Source organism: Macrotis lagotis, chromosome 5 (genome assembly GCF_037893015.1).
Source record: "Macrotis lagotis isolate mMagLag1 chromosome 5, bilby.v1.9.chrom.fasta, whole genome shotgun sequence".
Classification (NCBI taxonomy): domain Eukaryota; kingdom Metazoa; phylum Chordata; class Mammalia; order Peramelemorphia; family Peramelidae; genus Macrotis; species Macrotis lagotis.
The window spans coordinates 262,165,663-262,186,794 of NC_133662.1; the positions used below are offsets into that span (position 1 = coordinate 262,165,663).

Sequence of the window (21,132 nt, forward strand, 5' to 3'; positions counted from 1 at the left end):
AGGGAGCTCAGAAGTGGCCAAGGGGTTGCCTTAGAACAGAATCTCTGGAATGTCGGCCTGGATCCTGGGCCCTAGAGGGTGCGGTCATCAGCCACCTGAGCAGCAGACGCAGCCCCTGGAGGGACCCCGGGCCCTTCCTTGCCCCCGTGGCCAAAGCCTCCAAGCCGAGTCATCCGCACCCTATAGGGACTAACAGAAGAACTTTTAGGGTGCAGATTGGCGCCCTGGACTTTCTGACTGAACCGGGCGGGGGCCATTGCAGATGGACGGTTTTATCATTTCTTTGACATTTCCTGAAAGCAAGAACAACTGCTTCAGTTCTGAGTGAAGCCCTCCCCAGGCAGGCCGGAAGCAAACCAGACTCATGGAGAGACAAAGGCAGGGGTCCCTGGGGCTCCCCGCTTTGTAGGTGGCCGGTCAAAGGTTGGCATTTGGAATACTTCGGAGTCCACGTCCCATCCCAGCCGGCACCCCTGGTGGGAGCTCAGGCCACGGCTCCTCCCTGGACCTCAGTTTCCTCATCTGCCAAATCGGGATTCAAGGAGTAGTTCAAGCCTCTTTTTAGAGAGGGAGAGGAAATGAGGGCCCAGAAAGCGGAGGTGCCTTTCCAGGGCACCCAGGGAGGGCCGGGACTCAGATCATTTAGTAAGTGTATGAACGTGGAGACAGAGAGAGAGAGGAAGAGAGAAACAGGGAGAGACAGAGATGCGGGGCGACTGGGAGTCGGTGCCCCTGCCCTCAGGGAGCTCCCACTCGGCCGCCTCTTGAGTGTGAAGTCCAAAGCCTTGAATTCGCTTCAGTGCCAGAGATCTGAACCCAGACCTTCATGTGCTGGGGGAGGCGGTTTGCTGCGCTGACCACATATGTTTATTTATTTCCTGAGATTTGAGGGTCTTTTTTTTTTCCAATGGGGAAGGAGTGAAGATAGATTTTTATTAGCTGGACAAAACTCTAAATTTAATTAAAAAACCCCCCAGGGGCGGCTAGGTGGCACAGTGGATAGAGCACCGGCCCTGGAGTCAGGAGGACCTGAGTTCAAATGTGGTCTCAGACACTTAACAATGACCTAGCTGTGGCCTTGGGCAAGCCGCTTAACCCCATTTGCCTTGCAAAAACCTAAAAAAACCACCAACAAAATTCAAAGGAAATCAATCCTCCCTGGGGGGCCCGGCCTTCTCAGGGCTAGGCAAGGTCAGTCCTGAAGGGCAAGTGCACGGCTTTGCTGTGGAATTGCAGAACCAGAGGTTAGAGGAAGCGCCCTCATTTGCATTTTCCTTGGCAGCGCTACTGGAGGGTTTGTCATCATTTCCTTCTCCAGCTCACTTTACAGATGGGGAAACTGAGGGCAACACAGGGTGACCTGACTTGCTCAGGGTCCCAGAGACCAGATTTAAATGTAGGAAGATGACTCTGTACTGTGTCACCATCTAGTGTCATTTTACAGATGGGGAAACTGAGGCTGGGAGAAAAGCTGGAGCTCAGGTCTCTCAGCTTCCTGGTTCTGCAGCTCCCGTCTCCATCCACCATCTTCCCTGGAGTAAGCAAAGGGAAAGAGCTGAGCCCCGGAGGCAGGGCCCACTGAGGCAGGGCCCAGCCCTGTCCTGCAGCTCTCCTCCTGCTGCTCTGGGGTTTCCCTCTCTCCTCTCACTTTCCTTTTCTCCTGTTTTCCCTTTGAGGATTGCCTGGAATCCCCACCCTTCCAGTCAGACCTGTGAGGTGGACCCACCCAGGGCCAGCTGCAGGTCTATCTGCCCCAGATCTCCTTGGGGGTCAGCAGAGGCAGTCCCCACACCGGCCGGCCTTCCTGGTGGACCTGGGAGACCGGAGGAATGCCTTCAGAACGCAGGGCCTGGGGAAAAGAGAGTCCATCTCTTCCCAGCCAAGGGCCCCCTGCCAGACATCTGTCCGGAGACCCTGGGCCCGGGCTGGATCCCACTCTAGCCCAATGCCCCCATTTTACGACTTGAGGGTCCGACCAGCCTCCCAGAAACAGATTTCTGAGTGAGGGCCCCTGGTCTAATCCCTTCACTCTATGGGTGAGGAAACTGAGGCACAGAGGGGGACTTTCCCAAAGCCGGTGTCCTCGGGGCGAGCTAGAAGAGAGCCCACTGTGTCTTGGAGCCTCAGTTTCCCTCTCTGTAAAGCAGGGGGTGGGAGGGGCCTCTTCTGACTCCAGGAGGCCTTCTTTAATTCAGAAGCATTTACCATGCCTAAAGCTATGGGCGGTGAGGGGGCTGGGTGCTGAGGGCCAGGGGGCAGTGGTTAGAGCAGCCCTGGGATCAGGAAGGTCCGAGTTCCGGTGCTGCTAGCTGGGTGATCTTGGGCAAGTCCCTTAACCCTGCTAGCCCATGACAAATCCAATAACCAAAAAAGCAACCTGGCCCCGGAAGTCGAAGTCCAAGGCCACGTGCTGAAGCGGCCCAGAGGGGGGGACGTCATCCCTCAGGAAGCTTTCCTTCCTCTTGCCCCCTCCCTTTCCCCCCCAGAGCGGGAGCCTGGACTCAATTTACCCAGGCCCGTGTAATAGAGACTCGGGGGGCTGCTCAGATAGAGTTCTGCTCTGTGAGCTCGCAGGGGGCTCAGGGATGGGGCCGTGGGCCCCTGGGGCGTCCCGGGGGCTGCATGCTCCCACTCGGGACCCAGGTGGGCCCGGGCCCGAGCCCCAGGCTGGCTCCCGGCTCCGGTCCTGCCCTCCGGGGTGACTCAGTGCAAGCACACACTGCCCTCTTTCAGGACGAGCCTTGAACACTGGCCTAGTCTTCTTGCTCCCTCCTCCCGGCCCCCCTTCCCCGGCCCAGGACTCACACACAAATCCTCTCTTTCCCAGGAACTTCCTGCCCCCCCTCCCCGGCTCCCGGCCAAGGGGGAAGAGCTGCGCCCCCGACAGAGCCCCCTTATACCTTCAGAAGCGTTCCCGGTGCATGCTGGGGCCGGGCAGACCGGGCCGACGGGCCAGCCCGCAGCCATTCATCCCTCATCGCCAGGCCCGGGCCCGGAGGCTGTCACAGAGATGCCAAGGCCTGGCCCGGCCCCACCAGACAAGCATCTCTCCAGGTGGGGGGGGGCTTCCTCCACAGGTGGCCACAGGAAATGGATACCCGAGGCTGGCAGGTCCCGCCCCAGAGGGCACCTTCAGCCTGATCCAGTCAGGATGCCAAGGTTTTTATGAATTCCTCACGCTCTCCCATCTCTCTCATTTTGGACCCTGGCTTCCCGCTGCCTCCCTAGCCAGCCGCCATCCCTTCTGACAAAAACAAACTGGAAAACAATTCAACAAGGGTCATCGAGGCGCAGGCGAGGCTGGAAAGCACATCCCCCCCCCACTCTGGAGGAGAGGCTCTGAGTAGGGCTGCAGAGAGCAACACCAAAGGGGTCCTGCCCTCGATTCCAAGACTGCTGGGGGCACAGTCAGAAGTCACCGAGCTCACCCTCTCATTTTACAGATGGGGAGACTGAGGCCGGCCTCCTGGGCACCCCCAAGACTGGTCCCAGAGACCACCTAAGAGGCCCCAGCTCCCCTCTTGGTTGTGCTGCTCATCAGCTTGAGTGAGGCCCAGGATGGGAATGGGGTGAGTCCCCAGAGCCCCTTGGGACAGCATGGATCCCACATTTATTAAGGGCCGGTCTTGTAGAAGGTGCTAGAAACAGGCCTCTCTCTCAAGCATCAACCTCTTTATTAGGAGTCTAGGGTCCTGATGTCCCAGGGTCCTTCCTGGACTTCAAATCCTGCAGGGGAGGGAGGTGCCAGCTTATCTAAGTGGTGCCCCAGGGGCAGGGAGTGGTACAGGAATCCGGGCTGGGCGGCCCTGGATAAGTCACTTAAACTTTTAATCTCTGTTTCCTCATCTGTAAAATAGGGATCATCTCCCCCCACCAGGACTAAGTGAGACACTTTTTAGCCAAGCATAAAGGGCTGTGGAAATCCTGGGCATTAGCCGTGTGTCCTGGGGTCCTGTCCCTACACCCACCTCACAGGTCACCCTGCAGCCTCAGTTTCCTCACCTGTACGTGGTGAGAAGACCAGCAGCCCGTGCAGGTATCAGTGGCCTTCCCACTAGCCCTATTCAGTGCTTCTATTGACAAAGCACAAAGCCTCCTTGGAGCTTCCTTATCTCTTGGCCTAGACTGGAGGCTCCCGGAGGGCAGGCCCCTTCTTTCCCTTCCATTGGAGGCTAATACTTGCTTATTACTTTAGTCCCAGGCAGGGGCTGAGGCTCTTCCTTCAGTTTCCTTCTCTCTCCTCTGCCACCCATCAGGCCTGTATCATTCTTTTTTAGGTTTTTGCAAGGCAATGGGGTGAAGTGGCTTGCCCAAGGCCACACAGCTAGGTAATTATTAAGTGTCTGAGGCCGGATTTGAACCCAGGTGCTCCTGACTCCAGGGCCTGGGCTCTGTCCACCCAGCTGCCCTGTTCTGGGTAATTTTGTAGTTTTGCTTGTTTTGTGCGGATCATCTTGGCTGCGCGGACCCGACTCCCCTCTGCCTGGGTGCTTGGAGCTCTCCGGGCTTCTCTCTCCATCACATCCGTCTCCCTCGCCAGAGGAATGCTCCCATCCAAGCACCACAAGTGCCATCGACCCCGAGGGTGGGAACCCTTGGGTCCAAAGGACGTTTCGGTCACTTCATTTCTACGGTTCCCTCCTCCCTCCTCCGCTTTCTTCCACTTTCTCTCCTTCCCTCTCTTCTCCATTCGTCCCTCCCAGCCATGGCCACCGTGATGTAATGGTCCATGTTGGACTGGACCTTAAGAGCCTGGATTCAAGCCCTGCCCTGGTCTTGGCTGTTGGTTGACCCTGGGCGGGGGCCCTCACTGCTCTGCCCTTTGTGTTCCTCCTTGTAAGGTGGAGGGGACGGAGCAGACCGCCTCTGAGCCCCAAATCTCACGAGCCCACGGGCCAAGGGAGCCCCATGCGGAAGTGGCGAGTTGCCCATCCATGGAGGTCCGTGGATCCTTGACCAGGCCCCTGGGGTCTGGCTCCACACTGCGGCTCTGGCATTTGGTAAGAGCCGTGTCCTGAGCGGGGGATCTCCGCCGTGCCCGTCTGTGCCCAGAGAGAGGGGACTGGTGGGACTTTGGGGTGAGCTTGGGGTGTCTGCCAGGCCAGAGGGGAATGTGGCCTTCCTACAGGCTTCAGGTCCTCTTCCCCTTTGGGCCTTCCTGCTCGGGCATCTGGGCACCAGGGCAAGGCCATTTCTGCCCTGTGCTCCTCCGGAATCCATGTGACGGAGTTTATCTGCCCCGAGAGCAGAAAGCAGCTTCCAAACTGGAGAGAAAAGGAGCCGCCCACCCCCAGGCCGGCCCAGGCCTCCCTGGCCTCATTTCCACTTGGATCTCCATCCTCCCTACCTCTGATCTCTCCCCATCAAAATGAGGAAGGGTCTGTGGGAGGCTTCTCCGTGTTCTCTTTGATCTTAGGGGTGGGCTGGGGGCAAACTCAGGTCGGACAGCCCCTCCGAGGCCGGGGCGTCCTGTTGGAGTTGGCCAAGCCAAGGGAGGGCAAGGGGAGGTTGGAACCAGTCTGTGAAAGGTGCTCGATGCCAACAGGGAGGTGTTGGGCTGGGATTCAATACCCTGGTTTCAGGCTTGCTCTGCCAAGGCCACCCAGAGCAGGCCTGGTGTCGGACTGGGTGCTCCCGTCCGGGTGCCACCCCTCTCCGGGTGGTCTTGAGCAAATCGCTTCTCTCTGTGCCTCAGTTTCCCCATTTGTAAAATGCAGGCGTTGGCCAGGTGGCGGCTCAGGGCCCTTCCCTCTGGAGGCGCCTTTGACAAGGGAGGCTCCGTCCATCCACAGAAACTTGGCCGGGTCACAGACGGTGACATGGACCGAGGTGAGACCTGGCATGACTCTGCCCTGGATCCGGGGGGTCCCGTGGGTGTCTCACCTAGGAGACCCCCTGCTCCTGGTGCCCACCATTCTGTTCTCTGGATGGTCCAGGCCCGAAGGTCCCCACCCGAAGGCTCACTTTCCTGGCATTACCCACCTGACTTCCCCTTCTGCCCTGGAATGCAGAAGGGAGCCCCGGGGTGTGGCGGCTCTGGGGGAATGCAGGCTGGGCCTGCCCCTCCCCCCTTCCCAGCCTCAGTTTTTCCCTTTCCACCCAGGAAGGGACAAATTAAAGAAGATAACAGTTGCCTCTGGGTCCGGCTGCAGACAAAAGGGGGGGAGGGGGAGGGGAGGAAGGGGGAAGAGGAAATAAATCCAAAATTGCTAGATTCCCGCCCCCCCTCAGCCGAGCATGTGCCCACGGGGCATGTGCCCACGGACATGGCCGAGGTGTGTTCTCTGATCTCCCCCCATGGTTGGGGGCCCGGACCTTGGCCAGGGCCACAGCAGCTTCAGGTCAGGCTGGGGCCAGGGAAGAGCCTTGGGGGTGCCCCGAAGATGCCTGGCATGGCTTCCACGTGTCTGATGACAGAGGTGCTGGCCCGGCGGCCAGGGCATCGCTGCCAAGTCTCTCCTCGCCGCCCAGCCGCTCTGGGAGCTGCGCTGGCCCCGCGGCCTCAAGGATGACATGCCGACTCGACTGGTCCTGGACCCGGGGCCCAAGGGGCCTGGGAGGCCCTGGGGGAGCTCATCTTCCAGCCCCCTCCATGTGACCCCCGGCTCTGCTGACCGATGGCCCGATGCGGCTCCCACTTGTGTCTCCCGGCTGATCTCCCGGAGACCCCAGACTCGTGGGAAGGTCATCTCCGGTCCTGGGGCCTTTGGCCAGGCTGTGCCCCTGCCTGCAGCTCCTCCCTCTTCGTCTCCACACAAGGGCTCCCTGGCATACCCAGCATCACTTCTTTGGGGGTCTTGGCTCTCCCTGTGACCTTGGGGAAGCCCCTTCTCCTCTCTGAGCCTCCGTTCCTTTTTTTGTAAAATGGGGTGGGTGGGACCAGGTGCCTCCTGAGGCCCGCCCAGGTGGTCTGTGGTGGATCCCACCACCCTCTCCAGCATAGCCCCTTTGCTCGGTCTCCTGTGGCCCTAGTTCAGTCCCCCTTGGGGCAGCAAATGAGCCGTGTCTACCCTGGCCATGCCCAGATGGGCACCGGGGCCACATCACTGATGAGGGAGGGGACCGGTGCTGGCTGATGGGATTTTGTGGGCCGGGGTATCTCTTGGCTCCCTTAGCAGGGCTTAACACAGAGTGTCCTCACATGGGACACTGAAGTGGGGCCAAGGGAGCCCAGGATGATGCCCCCTTGAGCCCTACACTCCCCTTGGATCGCCTTCGTCGCCACCCGTTTTAAAGGGGCTCAGTGTGAGGGCTGGAGATGTCTGAGCTTTGGTTTGCTCTTGGACCCGCACCGTGAGAAATTCAAACTTGACTCAGCTCGCACATACGTAGCCCCCCAAAGTTCACAAAGGGCTTTAGGGAGACAGAGCTGCTTCCCCCAACTGGGGGATCTGAACCCCACCAGAGCTGCTCCCCCCGGCTGGGGGGATCTGAACCCCACCAGAGCTGCTCCCCTGGCTGGGGGGATCTGAACCCCACCAGAGCTGCTCCCCCCGGCTGGGGGGATCTGAACCCCACCAGAGCTGCTCCCCTGGCTGGGGGGATCTGAACCCCACCAGAGCTGCTCCCCCCAACTGGGGGATCTGAACCCCACCAGAGCTGCTCCCCTGGATGGGGGGATCTGAACCCCCTTTACAAATGAAGGACTCAATGCTCTGGTTTTCCTTTTAAAATAAACTGTATTTAGGCCCTTTCATTGGGGTGGCCCCCCTGCCCCCTTCTCCCCCCCAACTGAACCCCCATCTCTCTGCTGGAGAGGGGGCGGCCTGATCTTCATGCTCTCTTCCCCTTGCCTCGACCTCCTTTCAACCATCTTTTCTCTGCATGCCCACCCTACCTACCCCAAGTTACACTCCAGGGCTGACCTGCAGCATCTGCAGCTCAACGGGGCACTCCTGGGTCACCCCCTCGTTGTCTGGCGGGTGGACCCCAGGTCTGGGGAGTCGAGGGTGGGGCCCCCCTTTCCAGCTGAGCATCTTGGTGCTCTGGGCAGCGGGAGGAAGAGGTAGTGAGGGGAATAACTCTTGTCTAGTACTGGGGGTCGGCATGCCCGGTGGCAGGGCCAGTCTGCTGCCCGGCAAGTAACGACCGCTGCTGTGTGTGGGCAGGGAGCTGGCGGTCTCTGCGTCGACTGTGGAGGCCCTGGATGCCAGAGGACGGGGCCGGCCTCACTTCCTGTGGCTGCCTGCACGAGAGAAGGAGACTGCTCATTCCAGAATGCCCATGCCAAGCTGGCCCGGCTGTGCCAGGACCACCATCCCCCCCAGGCTCTGCCCGTGGGCACCGGGGCTCTTCAAGGCTCCTTGGGGTTGGCCCCCTATGGCTCAGGAGTGCTGACACACCCCCAATAATCCCCCCTGCCCCCCCCAGGTGGGTGTCTCAGCCTCTTCTCCAGATAATTCAATTCTTCAATTCAAGAAAGGGACATTAAGCCCCCGGTGGGCGCCAGGGGCTTCCAGTCTAACCCTGATCCTCCGGAGAGCCTCACACAGCAGGCGCCCAAGCAGTGCACTCAGCTGACCTGGACTGAAGGAAGGGCATCTGGGCCTGGGCTCTGCTTTAGTTAGAAACAGCCGGGGAGTGGTCAGAGTGGGCCCCATAGTCCATCCTGAAAACCCCCTCCTTCAAATGAGGAAACTGAGGCCCAAGTCAAGGAAGAGTGAACCCAGGTCCTGACTCCTAGCCCAGCACCCTATTCTCTAGGCCCGCCATCACGTCACTATGTTTACTGAGCGGCACGGCGTTTGATGGGAGGCCTGTACCCGGCCTGTACTCAGGAGCCCTGGCAGCCCCGGGGGCAAGGAGGATGACTAGGGCCCCTCTGCCCAAAGTGCTGGACACTCCTGGCAGGCCTCACTGCTTCCCCTCCTCGCTCCCGGACACATGGGTGGAGGGTGGAAAGAGAAGGGGGCAGCCCGGCCCAGTGTTTCCAGCGGCCCAGGTCAGCGCCGGGTCAGGGGTCGCTGTTGTCCTCATCCCGTGGTGATTTTTATTACTTGGGGCCTGGCCTGGAAAGCAAAAGTCCGAGGCTGCTCAGGCCTCCCTTCCTCCCAGAGCTTCCTCTGGGGCCCGGGGCTGTGCCAGAGCGGATGTAAGGGGCCAGGACTCCTGGGACAAGGCCGCAGAGCCACCCCGGGGCAGAGCCCCCCTCTGCAGGCTGAGGGGTAGCAGGGACCCACCAACCGATGGGCTTTAGGAGCCAGGGCCGGGAGGGTGACTAGTTGCGTGGTCGATGGCAGCTTTTCTGGCGTGGCCTCTGTGGTCTCCCCCACTGGGCTGGCGCAGCCCCAGAGGAGCCCCCGCATGGCCATTCCATTTCCCGGCCACCTCTCAAGGTCTCTAACCCTCCTCCTCCTTCCTGGCTCCGTGGCTGGGGGTTGGGGGGCTCCCTAGGTCCCATTTCCAACAAACACCTCACACCCTGATTTGCTGCTCCCCAGCCAGAGATTTCCTGTCTCCATGCCTTTGCCTGGGCTGTGCCCTCCTGCCTGGAATGCCCTCCCTCCAGACTCAGCCCCTCCCCCAGGGTCGCCCTGCCCACTCATGTCTCTTCTTGCTCACGGCTTTTCCCCATTAGAATATAAACTTCTCGAAGCCAGAGCCGTCTCAGGCCCTCGCCCAGAGCTCGGCACGGACCGGCACCAGGTCAGGCAGGCCCCCCTCTCCAGACCTCAGTTTCTCCAGGTGGACTCTGCTCGGATGCCAGTGGGGGAAGAGGCACTTACTCTGCCTGCTTCTTACGGAGGAGCCCGTGGAGCTGGGCCGGCTGGTTTGTTGAGGTCCCGAGTGAGAAAACTGAGGGGCGATGGCCGGGGTCTTGGTTTTGCGGGGACTCAAGCCCAGGGGCTCAGGGGTGCGAGGGATCCGGGGCTTGCTGGCGAAGGCTGTGGTGAATTCTCTGGAATGACAGGGACCATTTCTGGTCGGGGCTGGTCCGAGGGGTCCAGTCTCAGAGCAGAGAACTTTTCGGCATCCAGGGCCCCCCAACCTGCTCCCAGGGGTCCCCACAGCCACTCCCCAGGGTGGGGTGGCCGGAGAGTGAATACCAGGGCTCTGAGGACTGACTGAAGAGTCTTTGGGGATGAACTTGAATGACCACAGGCCCCACGGGAAAAGCTCAGGAAGCCTGAATGGGGAGGGCGGGGAGGGAGATGGCGCCCATGCCTGTGGGCAGCCCCCCCCAGGCCAACTTCCAGATTCATTGAGATCACGGAACCTCAGGGGTCAGAGCCAGAAGGGGTCATGGGGGTCTTACAGCCCACCCAAGGGGCCAGGGGTGCCCTCCTTGTGCCAGTGCCAGGCCAGGGGCTCAGGCTGGGCACTGGGGCCAGACACTGGTCAGAAGCCAGAGGAGCCAGAGGATGGCCTGCTGGGTGGGGGGCGGCCCCCTCCTCTGTCCACCACCAGCAACAGAGAGCTGCCTCTGGGTCAGCCACTGAGAAGCCTGGAAGAGGACGAGGGGGGAGGGGAAGAGGAGGAGGAGGAGGGGTGACTGGAAGAGCTGAGAGAGCTGGGCAGTGGAGGGTGCGAGTCAGGCCAGTTTCAGCCTGACTCGGCCCGCTCTGGGCAGCCCCTCTCATCTCCTGAAGGAGAGGGCTGGGGACCCAGACGCCAGGGGGACAAGAGCCCGGCTCCCCGTCCAGGCTCTCCTCTTCGTCTCTCAAGCTCACAAAGTAGAACTGAACTGCACTCACATGAAAACCTCATGGAGAAGGGCCTGAGTTCAAATCCTACCCCATCCCCTGGTAACCTCCCAGACCAAGCCCTGGGGCGCTGCCTCCCCCCACCCCCGGAGCCCTCAGTTTCTTCAGCCAGACGGTCAGGCCCTGGCCCCAGCCCCAGTCCTGGGATGTGAGAGCAGGCCGGTCGGCCTGGCCGACCTTGGCCCCTGACAGATGGAGGGGCCGAGGCTTTCAGAAGGGAATGGGAAAGGCAGCTAGGTGGGGCAGTGGATAGTGCACCAGCCCTGGAGGCAGAGGACTTGAGTACAAATCCGACTTCAGACAATAATTGCCCGGCTGTGTGACCCTGGGCAACTCACTTAACCCCATTTGCCTTAAAGTTAAAAAAAAAACAGAAGGAATTGGGGCTCCCCAGTCACCATGGCCCCCTTCTTTCTGGACCTCCAGGCCTGGTCAGACAAGATTCCCTGGGAGCAAGAAGACTGAGAATGGAAAGAAAACCGGGTGGTCAAGCCCCGAGAGCTTCCTCCCCAGCCTACCTGTTGGGCTGCCTGTCCTCTTGGCCTTGTGCAGACTCCAGAGCCTGGCTGGGCTCACTGGCTGGCAGGACAGGCTGGCCTTCCCGCTTGTAGGCAAATGGCTTGTAGGGCTCCATGCTGAACACTGGGGGAGGGGGAGAACATTTCAAGGTCAAGGTGGGCCATTCCAAACTTCTTGGAAGACTCACTTTATTTCTCCGGGCTCCAAATCCAAGAAAGGCAGAGTCCCTAGACCAGGACATCCCCGACCCCTCAGACTAGATGTCCCCGGAGCTTCAGATTGAGACGTCCCGGACTCCTCGGACTGGACATTCCCCGTCCCTCCAGCCCAGCAGGCTTTGTCCAGCCGCTCCCCTTCTGGGCCGGGAGCCTTTCCAGGCCCCGTTCAGCTTGAGGCCTGGTCTGTGGGTATGCTGCCTTCTTCACTTAGGTGAGCTCCCCGAGGGCAGGGACTAGCCTTTGCCACTCATCACACAGTGGCGGGTACATGGGAGAGGCCTTCCATAAAGGCTTCCTGCCTGTCTAGCTTCAGGGGAGCCAACACCAAGGCCCTGGAGACTTGGGGGCAGCCAGCAGCAATGACCATTTTATCACTGATCAGATCATACCTGGATTGTCAATTGATTACTAATTGAATGCTAGCAGAATGACCCTCCTGTCCAAAGAGCCTCTTCCCCTCTGAGGAAGTCTGAAAAATGGCCAGAACTCTCGAAGGCCACATCCCCCATGGCCCGTGAAGGCCGGGAGGCCCGGCCCGTCAGCTCCAGTGGAAGCTGAAATATCCAAGTGTCTCCACAAGAAGCCAACTCTGCCCCTCCCATGTGGCATGTGGCATCTCCCTTGGGCTCCTTTTTTTTTTTTTTTGCAAGGCAATGGGGTTAAGGGGCTTGCCCAAGGCCACACAGCTAGGTCATTATTAAGTGTCTGAGACCAGATTTGAACCCAGGTACTCCTGACTCCAGGGCCGGTGTTTTATCACTGTGCCACCTAGCCGCCCCTTCCCTTGGGCTTCTTAACCTCCCCGGGGATCTCACCCCTTTCCACGGCCCCAATCACCTTCTCTATGGTCATCATGTCCAAATTGACATCTTAACCTCCATCCAACCTGGGGTAGCTAGACTTCTGCTGGAGAGCCAGCACCCCACAGCACCCCAAACTCAACAGGTCCAAAACTTGTCTCCAACTTTGCCTCTCCCTTGAACATCTCCAGTTCAGTGATAATGATGACCCAAGTTTGAATCCTGCCCCATACTGTGTGACCCTGGGCAGGTCAGTGACTTCTTGACTCAGTTTCCTCACCTGTAAAATGAGGACTAGACTCGATGACCTCCAAAATCCCTTTCAGGGACAGATCTGGTACACAGGGTCAGTCTCCAAGGTCCATTTATTATTCTCTACTTTGCCCCCCACTCCCCACATTCTACCACATTCAACCAGTCCTGTTGGTTTCACAAAACCGATCCACGTGTCCCCTCTTCTTTACTCCCCCACTGCCTTCCCTCTAGAGCAAGGCCTTGGTCTCTGACCTAAGTTACTACCCACCAGTCAATGGCCTGGGTTCAGCAATGACTGAATATGGAGGGAGGAGGAAGAGGAGGAAGAGGGTCAGCTCAGAGTGAGCACTGGGGAAGTTGGGAAGAGGGAAAGGGGATGGTACATGAGTTCTGTACAGGTGGAGGTGGAGACAGAGGCTGGCCGAGGCCAGGGCTGGGCAGACAGCTCGGGGCTCCTTCACGGAGGCTGGGGAGTCACCAAGGCCTTCTCTGACCCTAACAGCCTGTTCTTACTTTGTACATGGGGAGAGGGTCTGCTAGGTTCCAATGGCATGGGGAGCCTCTGCCAAGGCAGGCCTGCCCTTCCTCAGAAGCATCAAGTCTAAGTGACCGGCCTCAGGTCCCAGAGCCAGGATGGAGCAGAAGTGGGGTCTGGGCCTCCTGCGCCACCCTCGCTCTGGTATGTCACTAGCATGTACTCGGCTGGGCACGTATGACCTGCCTTCCCCTGTTCCTCCGATAGGATAGAAATGTCAGAGAATGTCTGGAGACTTGTCTCCCGTCCTTAATTGCTAACCCAGAGCCCGTCTCCAATGCTTTAAAAAGCCTGTTGAGTTGCAGTGGGGCAGTAGCCCCACTCCCCCATCGCCTTGTGTCCAGTCTGCCCCTTGCACCCCTGGCTCACTCATCCCAAGAGACCAAAGCCTGTGTCATTCCAAACTCAAAGACGGCCTCAGGGTCTCCACTGAGGGCTGTAAGGTACAGGCGCCTTATCCTGGCATGCCAGACCCGATACCACCTGCTTTCCACCAGCCTTCCCAGCGCTGCCCCATGCTTCTCGCCTCCATCCCTTGTCCTCAGGGACTTTGGCCCTCCCCAAGGTTGAGAAGACCCTCTCAGTCCTTTCCCCATCTCCACCTCCTGCAGTTCCTCCCTTCCAGTTGGGCAGGAAGACCACTGATTCTGGAGTCAGAATCCTGGCTTCTCACTGCCTCAGTTTCTCAGCTGTAAAACACGGGGTGGGGGGGGAAGCCTGGGAGGCTGAAGGGATCTCCCCCTTGCACCCTATTAATTGTGTATGAGCCTTCTCTCCCCATCATCTGCTTAGCAGTCCCTGGAGAGCAGAGTCTGGAAGCTCAGTCCCTGTGGTTCACCCAGGTTTGGGTCGGAGTCTGAGCCTCCCAGTCCAGACCGAGCCTCTGCTAGCCCCCCTGGGAAGGGGAGGTTACCGGCAGCTGCAGGAAGAGCGCCTGGGGCAGGATCCCGAAGCTGAAGGGAGGTGGGGCCAGGCCTGGCTTCCTTCCCACCATAGGCTACAGGGGCTGGGACCCCGGCACACGGGCAGGAAACAGGATGAGGGAGAAGCTGGACCTTTACACCACACCCTCTGCCCAAGGTACCCCCCAAAACCAGGGGTGGGAGGCAGGCATGTTCTTGGGAGTACCTTGCTTGGATGTCTCTGAGATGGAGAGCTACATGGAGACACACACACACACACACACACACACACACGTGTAAAAGACACAAATGGATGGCTCTCCAGAGAAGAAAGGCCCCCAGAAGACCCTCCCAATCCCTCCAAGGCCGGTGGCCAAGGTGAATGAGCAATGGTTGAGGGGCTGTGGAAAGACGGGCCCCCTCATGTTTGACCATACGAAGAGCAGCAACGACGAAAGCCAGCGTCCATAGGTTATGTCCCTGGATTCTTAGGACAATCCTGGGAGATGGGGCTTGTTGCTATCTACATTTTACAGCTGAGGAAACTGGGGCCAGCAGAAGGAAAGTGACCACCCCGGGGTCACCTGCTTAAAAGTGTCTGAGGCTGGGTTTGCACTCAGGGCCCCAACACCAGGCCCAGGCTCCATCCACCGCTCCTAGTAGGGGATGAGGGTCCAGGGAGGGCAGAAACATGAATAACGGGTGTAGGAGTTGTGAAGTAGTTCGGCCAGTCTGGAAAGTCCCCTGACTTCTTAGGATGAACTTGGCCCCTTGGGTTTGAAGCTGAGGCAGCTGGGTGGGGGGTCTCCAGGGTCTCTTCTAGCACCACCTCCTCTGATGCCCTCAGTGATGTCTTGGCTTCTGATGGAAAACCACCAGGGATGAGAAAGCTGCTCCGCAGCCCCTCCCCGGCGGGCAGCCCTTCCCGGCGGCTGGCTCTGACCACCTCGGCCTCTCCGGCTGCTGGGCCCAGGAGCAGAGGCTCGCAGAGCTGCCTGGGAGCCTTTCCTGCTTTCTCCCCTGGATCCTGGGGCTCCCTTTGGCCACCTCACTCCCAGATTCTGTGTCCATCAGAGTCCATCCATGGGGAAGGGGCCTGGAGCTGAGGCCCTGGGGGGTTGGTGGCAGGAGCCCCACCTCCCACAGGCTGAGGCCCCTCCTGGCTCCAGAGCAACAATCCCCAAGGTCCAGGTTGAGCAGTACACGAAAGACTTGAGCAGTTGGGGTCCTGGCCCTGCCACCAAGGCTCGGGGTGCAAGGACGTTCCTCATGCTTCTGGCCTCCCTCAATTAGCTCAGGTCCCTTCCAGGTCTAATCCCTAGAACTACAATGCTGAGGGGGGTTCTCAGGGGATGACATGGGGTAGGGGCCAGGAAGGAGGCTGGGAAAGGAAAGAGGGGGCCATTCGGGGATGGGCCAAAGACCTGGAGCAGGAAGCAGGAGCGGGGAAACGGGGCCGGTGAGCACTGGCACGGCTGGAATGTGGGGAGGGGAGGGCCCCTCGAGCCGCTTCACCCCACACGGAAAGCCAATTTACTCTCTGCAGGAGAGGTGGGGTGGCGCTGCCTGGGGGAGTTTGAGGGGTGGGCACAAGTTCCGAGGTGGGGGGTAGGGGAGATTTCAGTTCAGTAGAAGGAAGAACTCTCCTTGGGGGATCTTAAGTAGGGGCTGGATGGGATACAGGGGTTTGCAGACACCCAGACTTCCAAAGCCTCCCTTTGACCCTCGGAGTTGTCATTTAAATTGGAAGATATGGAGATCTCTGGAAAGGGCAGCTCCTGAGGGAGTTACTGTACCCCTCATGCCACAGCAGATGGTAGCCACAGGAGAGAGAGAAGAGATGTGAAGCAAAGAGGGTTTGAGGGAGGTCGGAAGGTTTGGGACAGGGAAAGCTGGAGGTCCGGGGACCAGCCAGGCCACAGTGACCTAGCAATGAGGACTGGTCATCCTGAATGGTGGCGTTGGAGACGCTCTTGCAAGACTCCCCAGCAAATCCCTCATCCCTGGGACATCAGGGAGAAGAGAGGGAGCTCGGACTCATCTAAGCCAGAGAAGGGGGCTCCCGTGCCATGGGAAGCTCTCTTGACGGGAAAAGGAGTGATTTTAAAAGGGACAAGAACAGGCTACTTGAGGGACTGTCCTCCAAGTCAAAGAGCTCCATTAGAGCTGGCAGATCTGGGGTCACAAGCTGAGAAGGGAGCCTGGGTCGGCCTGGGGAGGGGGAGCCGGTTTCATGTCAGGGATGAGGAAGCAGGCAGGGAATGGAACAAGATCCCGGGCCGGCAGGCACGTCCACAGAGCAGTTCGACCAGTTTGTGAGGGCCGATCCCAAGCAAGGGGCCGCCTGCTCTTTGCCCCGGGATTTCACTTCCTGCTGTGGGTGGATGAGGGCTAGCAGGTGTGGGAGCCTGGCAGGGAGCGGCAGGGCTCCGGAGGGGCTGGTGGCTGAATGGAGGAGCTGCAGAGTCCAGACGGGGGCTCCTCTTGGTTCCCGCCTGCCAGGGGAGGCCAGATGGGAGGCTCGTCCTGGAGCTGACCCTCCACTCTGCCGGGACGCAGGTGGCAGAGACATCCCTGCACCGTCCCAGGTGCAGGCGGCCTGCGGGCTGACCCCACCTGTGAAAGGTGATGTGCCCTCCTGGTCTGAGAGCTCGGGCAGCCCAGGCGCAGTGTCCTGGAGATGACTGGCCTAACTGATCTAGTTGGATCCCTGCTGGGAGGGGATGGCCAGCCTGGTCCCGAGACCTGTTTTGCTTTGGAGCTTGGGAGGGAACCCATGGATCCCATAGATAGTGGTTAGTGTTCTGGACTTCAGAGACTCTCTTGGAGGGAGACCCATTAACGATCCCCTAGACAATGGGATGTATGTTCCAGGATCACTCAAACTACTCTTCCCCCGCCACACACACACCTGTAAAATGCCCATTTTCAGAGCTTGCGTAAAACTGGGTTTCCTGCAGGCACAATGGGATGATTCATGCATGCTGGGATGACCAGAAACAACACAAAATAGGATGCCACCAAGTGGGAGAGCCCTTCAGGAGCCCCTGAAAGAGGGCTGGACACTGGAGAAGTGGAGCAGTTGCCCCGTGGATCTGTAATGAAGCAGGGGCTCCCAAAAGAAGCCCCGGGGCAGAGGGCAGCCTTCCTTGAGCTTCTCCAAGGGTCAGTCCTGAAGTGGTCTGAAGACCAGGGCTAGCCATCCTCACTTTTACTCAGTGCTGGTTTAAGGTCTGTCCAGCCTTCTCTTCAAGAAAGTGGGGAGGGGCCCTGGTGGGTGAAGTGGGAGAATTTTCTCTGGAGGTTCATGGAGTGCTGCCACTCCAGACAGGGTCCCTTAGGGGACCTTCTTGAGACTGGTGGTGGTGGGGAGTTTGCCCCTCTGCAGCCCCAGATGTGACCATGATGTTCACCCAGGCCCATTTCCCAATCTGCTTCCCAAAGACCACGCTCTGGAGGGGCTCCAGAGTGGTTCCAGAGTTCTTGGGCTAAGCTGTTCCTCCTCATGGTGAGCTGGCCCGAAAGCAGTCTTCCTTAACCAGTTATTTTCTGACCATTTTCTATTCCAAGAACAGGGGGTGTCTATGAATGTCCCCCAAAACATGCCCTTCTCTGACATCAGGCCTCCATTAGACAACCTCCTTATTTAACAACCTCCTTAGTTGACAACTAGCCCCCTTAGAATGTAAGCTCCTTGAGGGCAGGCCCATCTCGATTTTGCATTTCTGGTCAGGCTTAGAGACAGAATATTCCCAGAAGCTGCTGTTGCAATCTAAAGTCATCAGGGGTGGGGCAATCCAAGGGCAGGCCTTAGGCCAGGCCAGGCCAGGCCAGGCCAGGAACTCTGGGACCAGCTCTACTCCCACAGATGTCAGGTTTATGGGAAAGATATTGGACTGAGTGCAGTGGGGTGAGGGCAAGAAATACCACCCACGGGGACAGTCTGAAGGAGAGGTACCACACTTTCATGGGGACAGCTTTGGGCCTCCGTAGAAGAGGCAATAGCCAAGTGCAGGGAGGCCCCTGGCTTTGTCTTCCTGTTGGAGCCTGCTAGAAGAAAACAGAGGCAGAAGTCAGGCTTCCTGGACATTCTGGGCCTCGGGGGTCTGCTCCCTGTACTGTAGGCACAAGGGCTGGATCTGGCAGACCCTTTCATCCACCCAGGGAGACCTCTGGAGGCGATATCTTCATTAGTCTTGGTTTGGAGTCCTTGCCCCACCTTTACCTCACCTGCTTCTGGCCAGTTTCTAGGAGCCTGCCCTTCATGGGTCTTCTTGGCTACCTTCTTGGCATGCTGGGAGGTGGCTGCTTGAACCCATTCCACCTTTACATTCCGGGCTCATGCTTGCATTCCCCAGGTAGGATGTATGGTCGTGGCAGGCTGGACAGTGGGCTTTTTGTTCCTGCATCTCTATCTCCTAGCGCAGGGCCCAAGGTAGGGAATGGTGGATCCAGGCCAGCCAGCAGGGCGAGTGCTGGGTCCTGGCCCCTTCAGAAGCGCTTTGGCCCTCACTACAGGGTCCAGGCCCAGATGAATCAATGTCTTGGACCAAAGTCAACATTGTGAGATGTTGCCACGTTGATTCTGAATGAGCTCAAATGTCACTAAAACCCTGGAACTTTTCGAACCCTCCTCCGTTGGCTCGCCCCTGGGTTGGCAGGACTTGATTCAGGATCTTGTGCAGAGATGTTCTGGAGTGAACTCCAGAGTGAACAGAGACCAGACCCAGAATTCCTTGGCACACCCAACGGAGCACTTGCACCCTCTGCTCTTCTGGCATTCCACAGCAATTTGGTTTGACTCCCAGCAGTGAGACATTACCCATGAAGCTCAGCTGACGCCTAAGGGCTGGAACAATGGGCTCAACATTGCCCATGTGCATCTATGAGATGAGAATGAATGAGACCCCCCGTGAAGTGGCAGACAGGTAAAGGGGAACCTTTTACAAGGTCACTGAGTTGGAGCTGGTGGGGACATCTGTGGATGTTTAGTCCAAACCCCACCCTTATTTTACAAGTGAAGAAACTGAGGCCCAGAGGGAGTCCATAGGATCTAGAACAGAAAAGGATTCCAGAGGTTTCTAGTCCTCAATTTGCAGAGGAAGAAACTGAGTCTAAGGGGAAAAAAAAGTGATGTGCCCAAAGTTACACAGGTGGTCCTGAGGGTGGGTTTTGAGCCCATGCCCTGTTCCCTGGCACAAACCTCAGCATCTGCATTGGATGATGATTACTCAGAACAGTAGGAATTAACAACTAGCCCACATCCAAAGGGCCCTTCATGGCTCTGCAGGGTCAAGAAGACATGAGGCCAATCTCACTCCAGACATTTATAAACTGTGCTATCTCATCCTTTTTTCCTGCCTCAGTTATTTAATCTGTAAAATGGGGACAAGGGGTCTCACTAAGAACCCTATAACTATATGTCGCCATTATCCCCACCATGCCCCTGCCCACCCAGGCCACAAGAACTGAGATGAGCCAACTTTCCTAAGGCCATAGCAGAGGCTGGGGTGACTGGGATCAGGTCTAGGTTAGGCTATGAGTCCATCTCAACTTGATTCTTCTTTTTTTTCCCTTAAATTTTATTTATGTTGGGCAATGGGGTTAAGTGACTTGCCCAAGGTCACACGGCTAGGTAATTATTAAGTGTCTGAGACTGCAGTTGAACTCCAGGTCCTCCTGACTCCAGGGCCAGTGTTCTATCCACTGTGCCACCTAGTCACTCCCTAGCTACCCCCAACTCAGCTCTTCTAATGGATGCTTGGAGCTAGATTGGGGATCCAGGCATCGCCTTCCCCACCCCAGCCAGTGTGAATTTGAGGAGATTCTGATACAAGAGGATGCATAGAAGCCTGAGAAGGGGCTGGCGCTGGAACTTGGTCTCCCCACCCCCAACACCCTTCATTCCTCCCAGGCAGTCAGGTCCCTGTCTACTAAACCTTGGCTACCTCGGTGGACAAGCCCTTTCATTTCCTCTGGAAAATGAAAAGAAAATAACTACGCGCGGATAGGAAAGGCCTGTGGGGCACACCCCTGTGCCAAAGCATATTTTCTGTGGACAAAGACAAGTCTGTCATTCTGGGCCGGATGAAAGGCTACTTCCAAACCCACTGAGGATGCCCAGAAGGTCTGATTCCGCACAACCTAGCTGGATGGGTCAGATGCAAATACCCAGGTCACAGAGACTCTGGGTCTCCTTGCTCTGGTTTCCCCAGACATCTCTCCCTAAGGGGTTGGGTCCACCAGAAGCACTGAACACTCGCCTGTACCCCGGGCCTGTTAGACATCTGTGGAACATGTTAGGGACGCACCGACATGACATCAGGACAGCGGATGTTTTTGCGGTCCCGATTCACAAGAATGAAATTACTTAGCCCAATTCACATACTGACAGAAAATGAAAAAAAGGAAAAACAGGAAGAAAGAGGTTAAATGAGTGGTCGAATGGGGACAATAACCTGGCTCTCCTGGTTCTCCAGTCAATGTTTTTTCCTATCCCATCACATTGCCTTTAAAAAAAAAAAAGATATTCAACTGATGGGAATAGAAGTTTCATATCAAGAAATTAAGTAGGTACTTAATATCCCTACTTTTTAATTTTTTAATTGATATTTTATTTTTCCAATTCCATTATGAAAGTTTTTCAATATTCAATTAATGTCTACTTTCTTTTTTAGTTTTTGCAAGACAATGGGATTAAGTGACCCAAGGTTACACAGTTTAGTCTTAAGTAGTACCTGATACCAGATTTGAACTGAGGTCCTCCTGACTCCAGGGCTGGTGCTCCATCCACCACCACCTAGCTGTCCCTAATGTCTACTTCTTGAATGAATGTTTGGGAATGGACTACGAGGCAGGGAAGCCCAGGTGTGGAGGAAGATCTTCCTACTCCAAGTAGGCTACTTGGTCCCTCTCTGACCCACCAGTTACATGCCAATCCTGGGACCCACCACCCTGGCAGCGACATTTTCTCAGAGGCCTTACTTACAGGCAGAAGAGGTGCTGGATCTGCTTCCACTGCGGGTAGGGGGCCGAAGTCCTGGCTGGGCCATGAGCAGGCTGCCTCGGATGGGGTGGGCTGCACAAGGAGAAATGAAATCATTTTCCAGCCTAGAAAAAACAAACAAATAAATATGTAAGCAACAAATTCAGCTAAGAGGGCAGTGGCCAATGTTGGCCAAGTGCAAGGTAGGGATATCT

General features: G+C 57.7%; 1 protein-coding gene across 1 annotated transcript in view; it reads right to left on the minus strand.

The window, feature by feature from the left end:
* Positions 1-7,725: 7,725 nt before the first annotated feature.
* ARMC9 (armadillo repeat containing 9) overlaps positions 7,726-21,132 on the minus strand; it is a 123,250-nt gene continuing 109,843 nt past the window's right edge. Inside the window, exons 22-25 of the mRNA XM_074189669.1 lie at positions 20,921-21,042; positions 11,222-11,345; positions 9,726-9,898; positions 7,726-8,185 (exon numbers count right to left, since the gene is read on the minus strand). Coding sequence (XP_074045770.1) covers positions 8,169-8,185; positions 9,726-9,898; positions 11,222-11,345; positions 20,921-21,042 — 436 coding nt within the window. The 3' untranslated portion in view covers positions 7,726-8,168. The remainder of the gene's footprint in view (positions 8,186-9,725; positions 9,899-11,221; positions 11,346-20,920; positions 21,043-21,132) is intronic.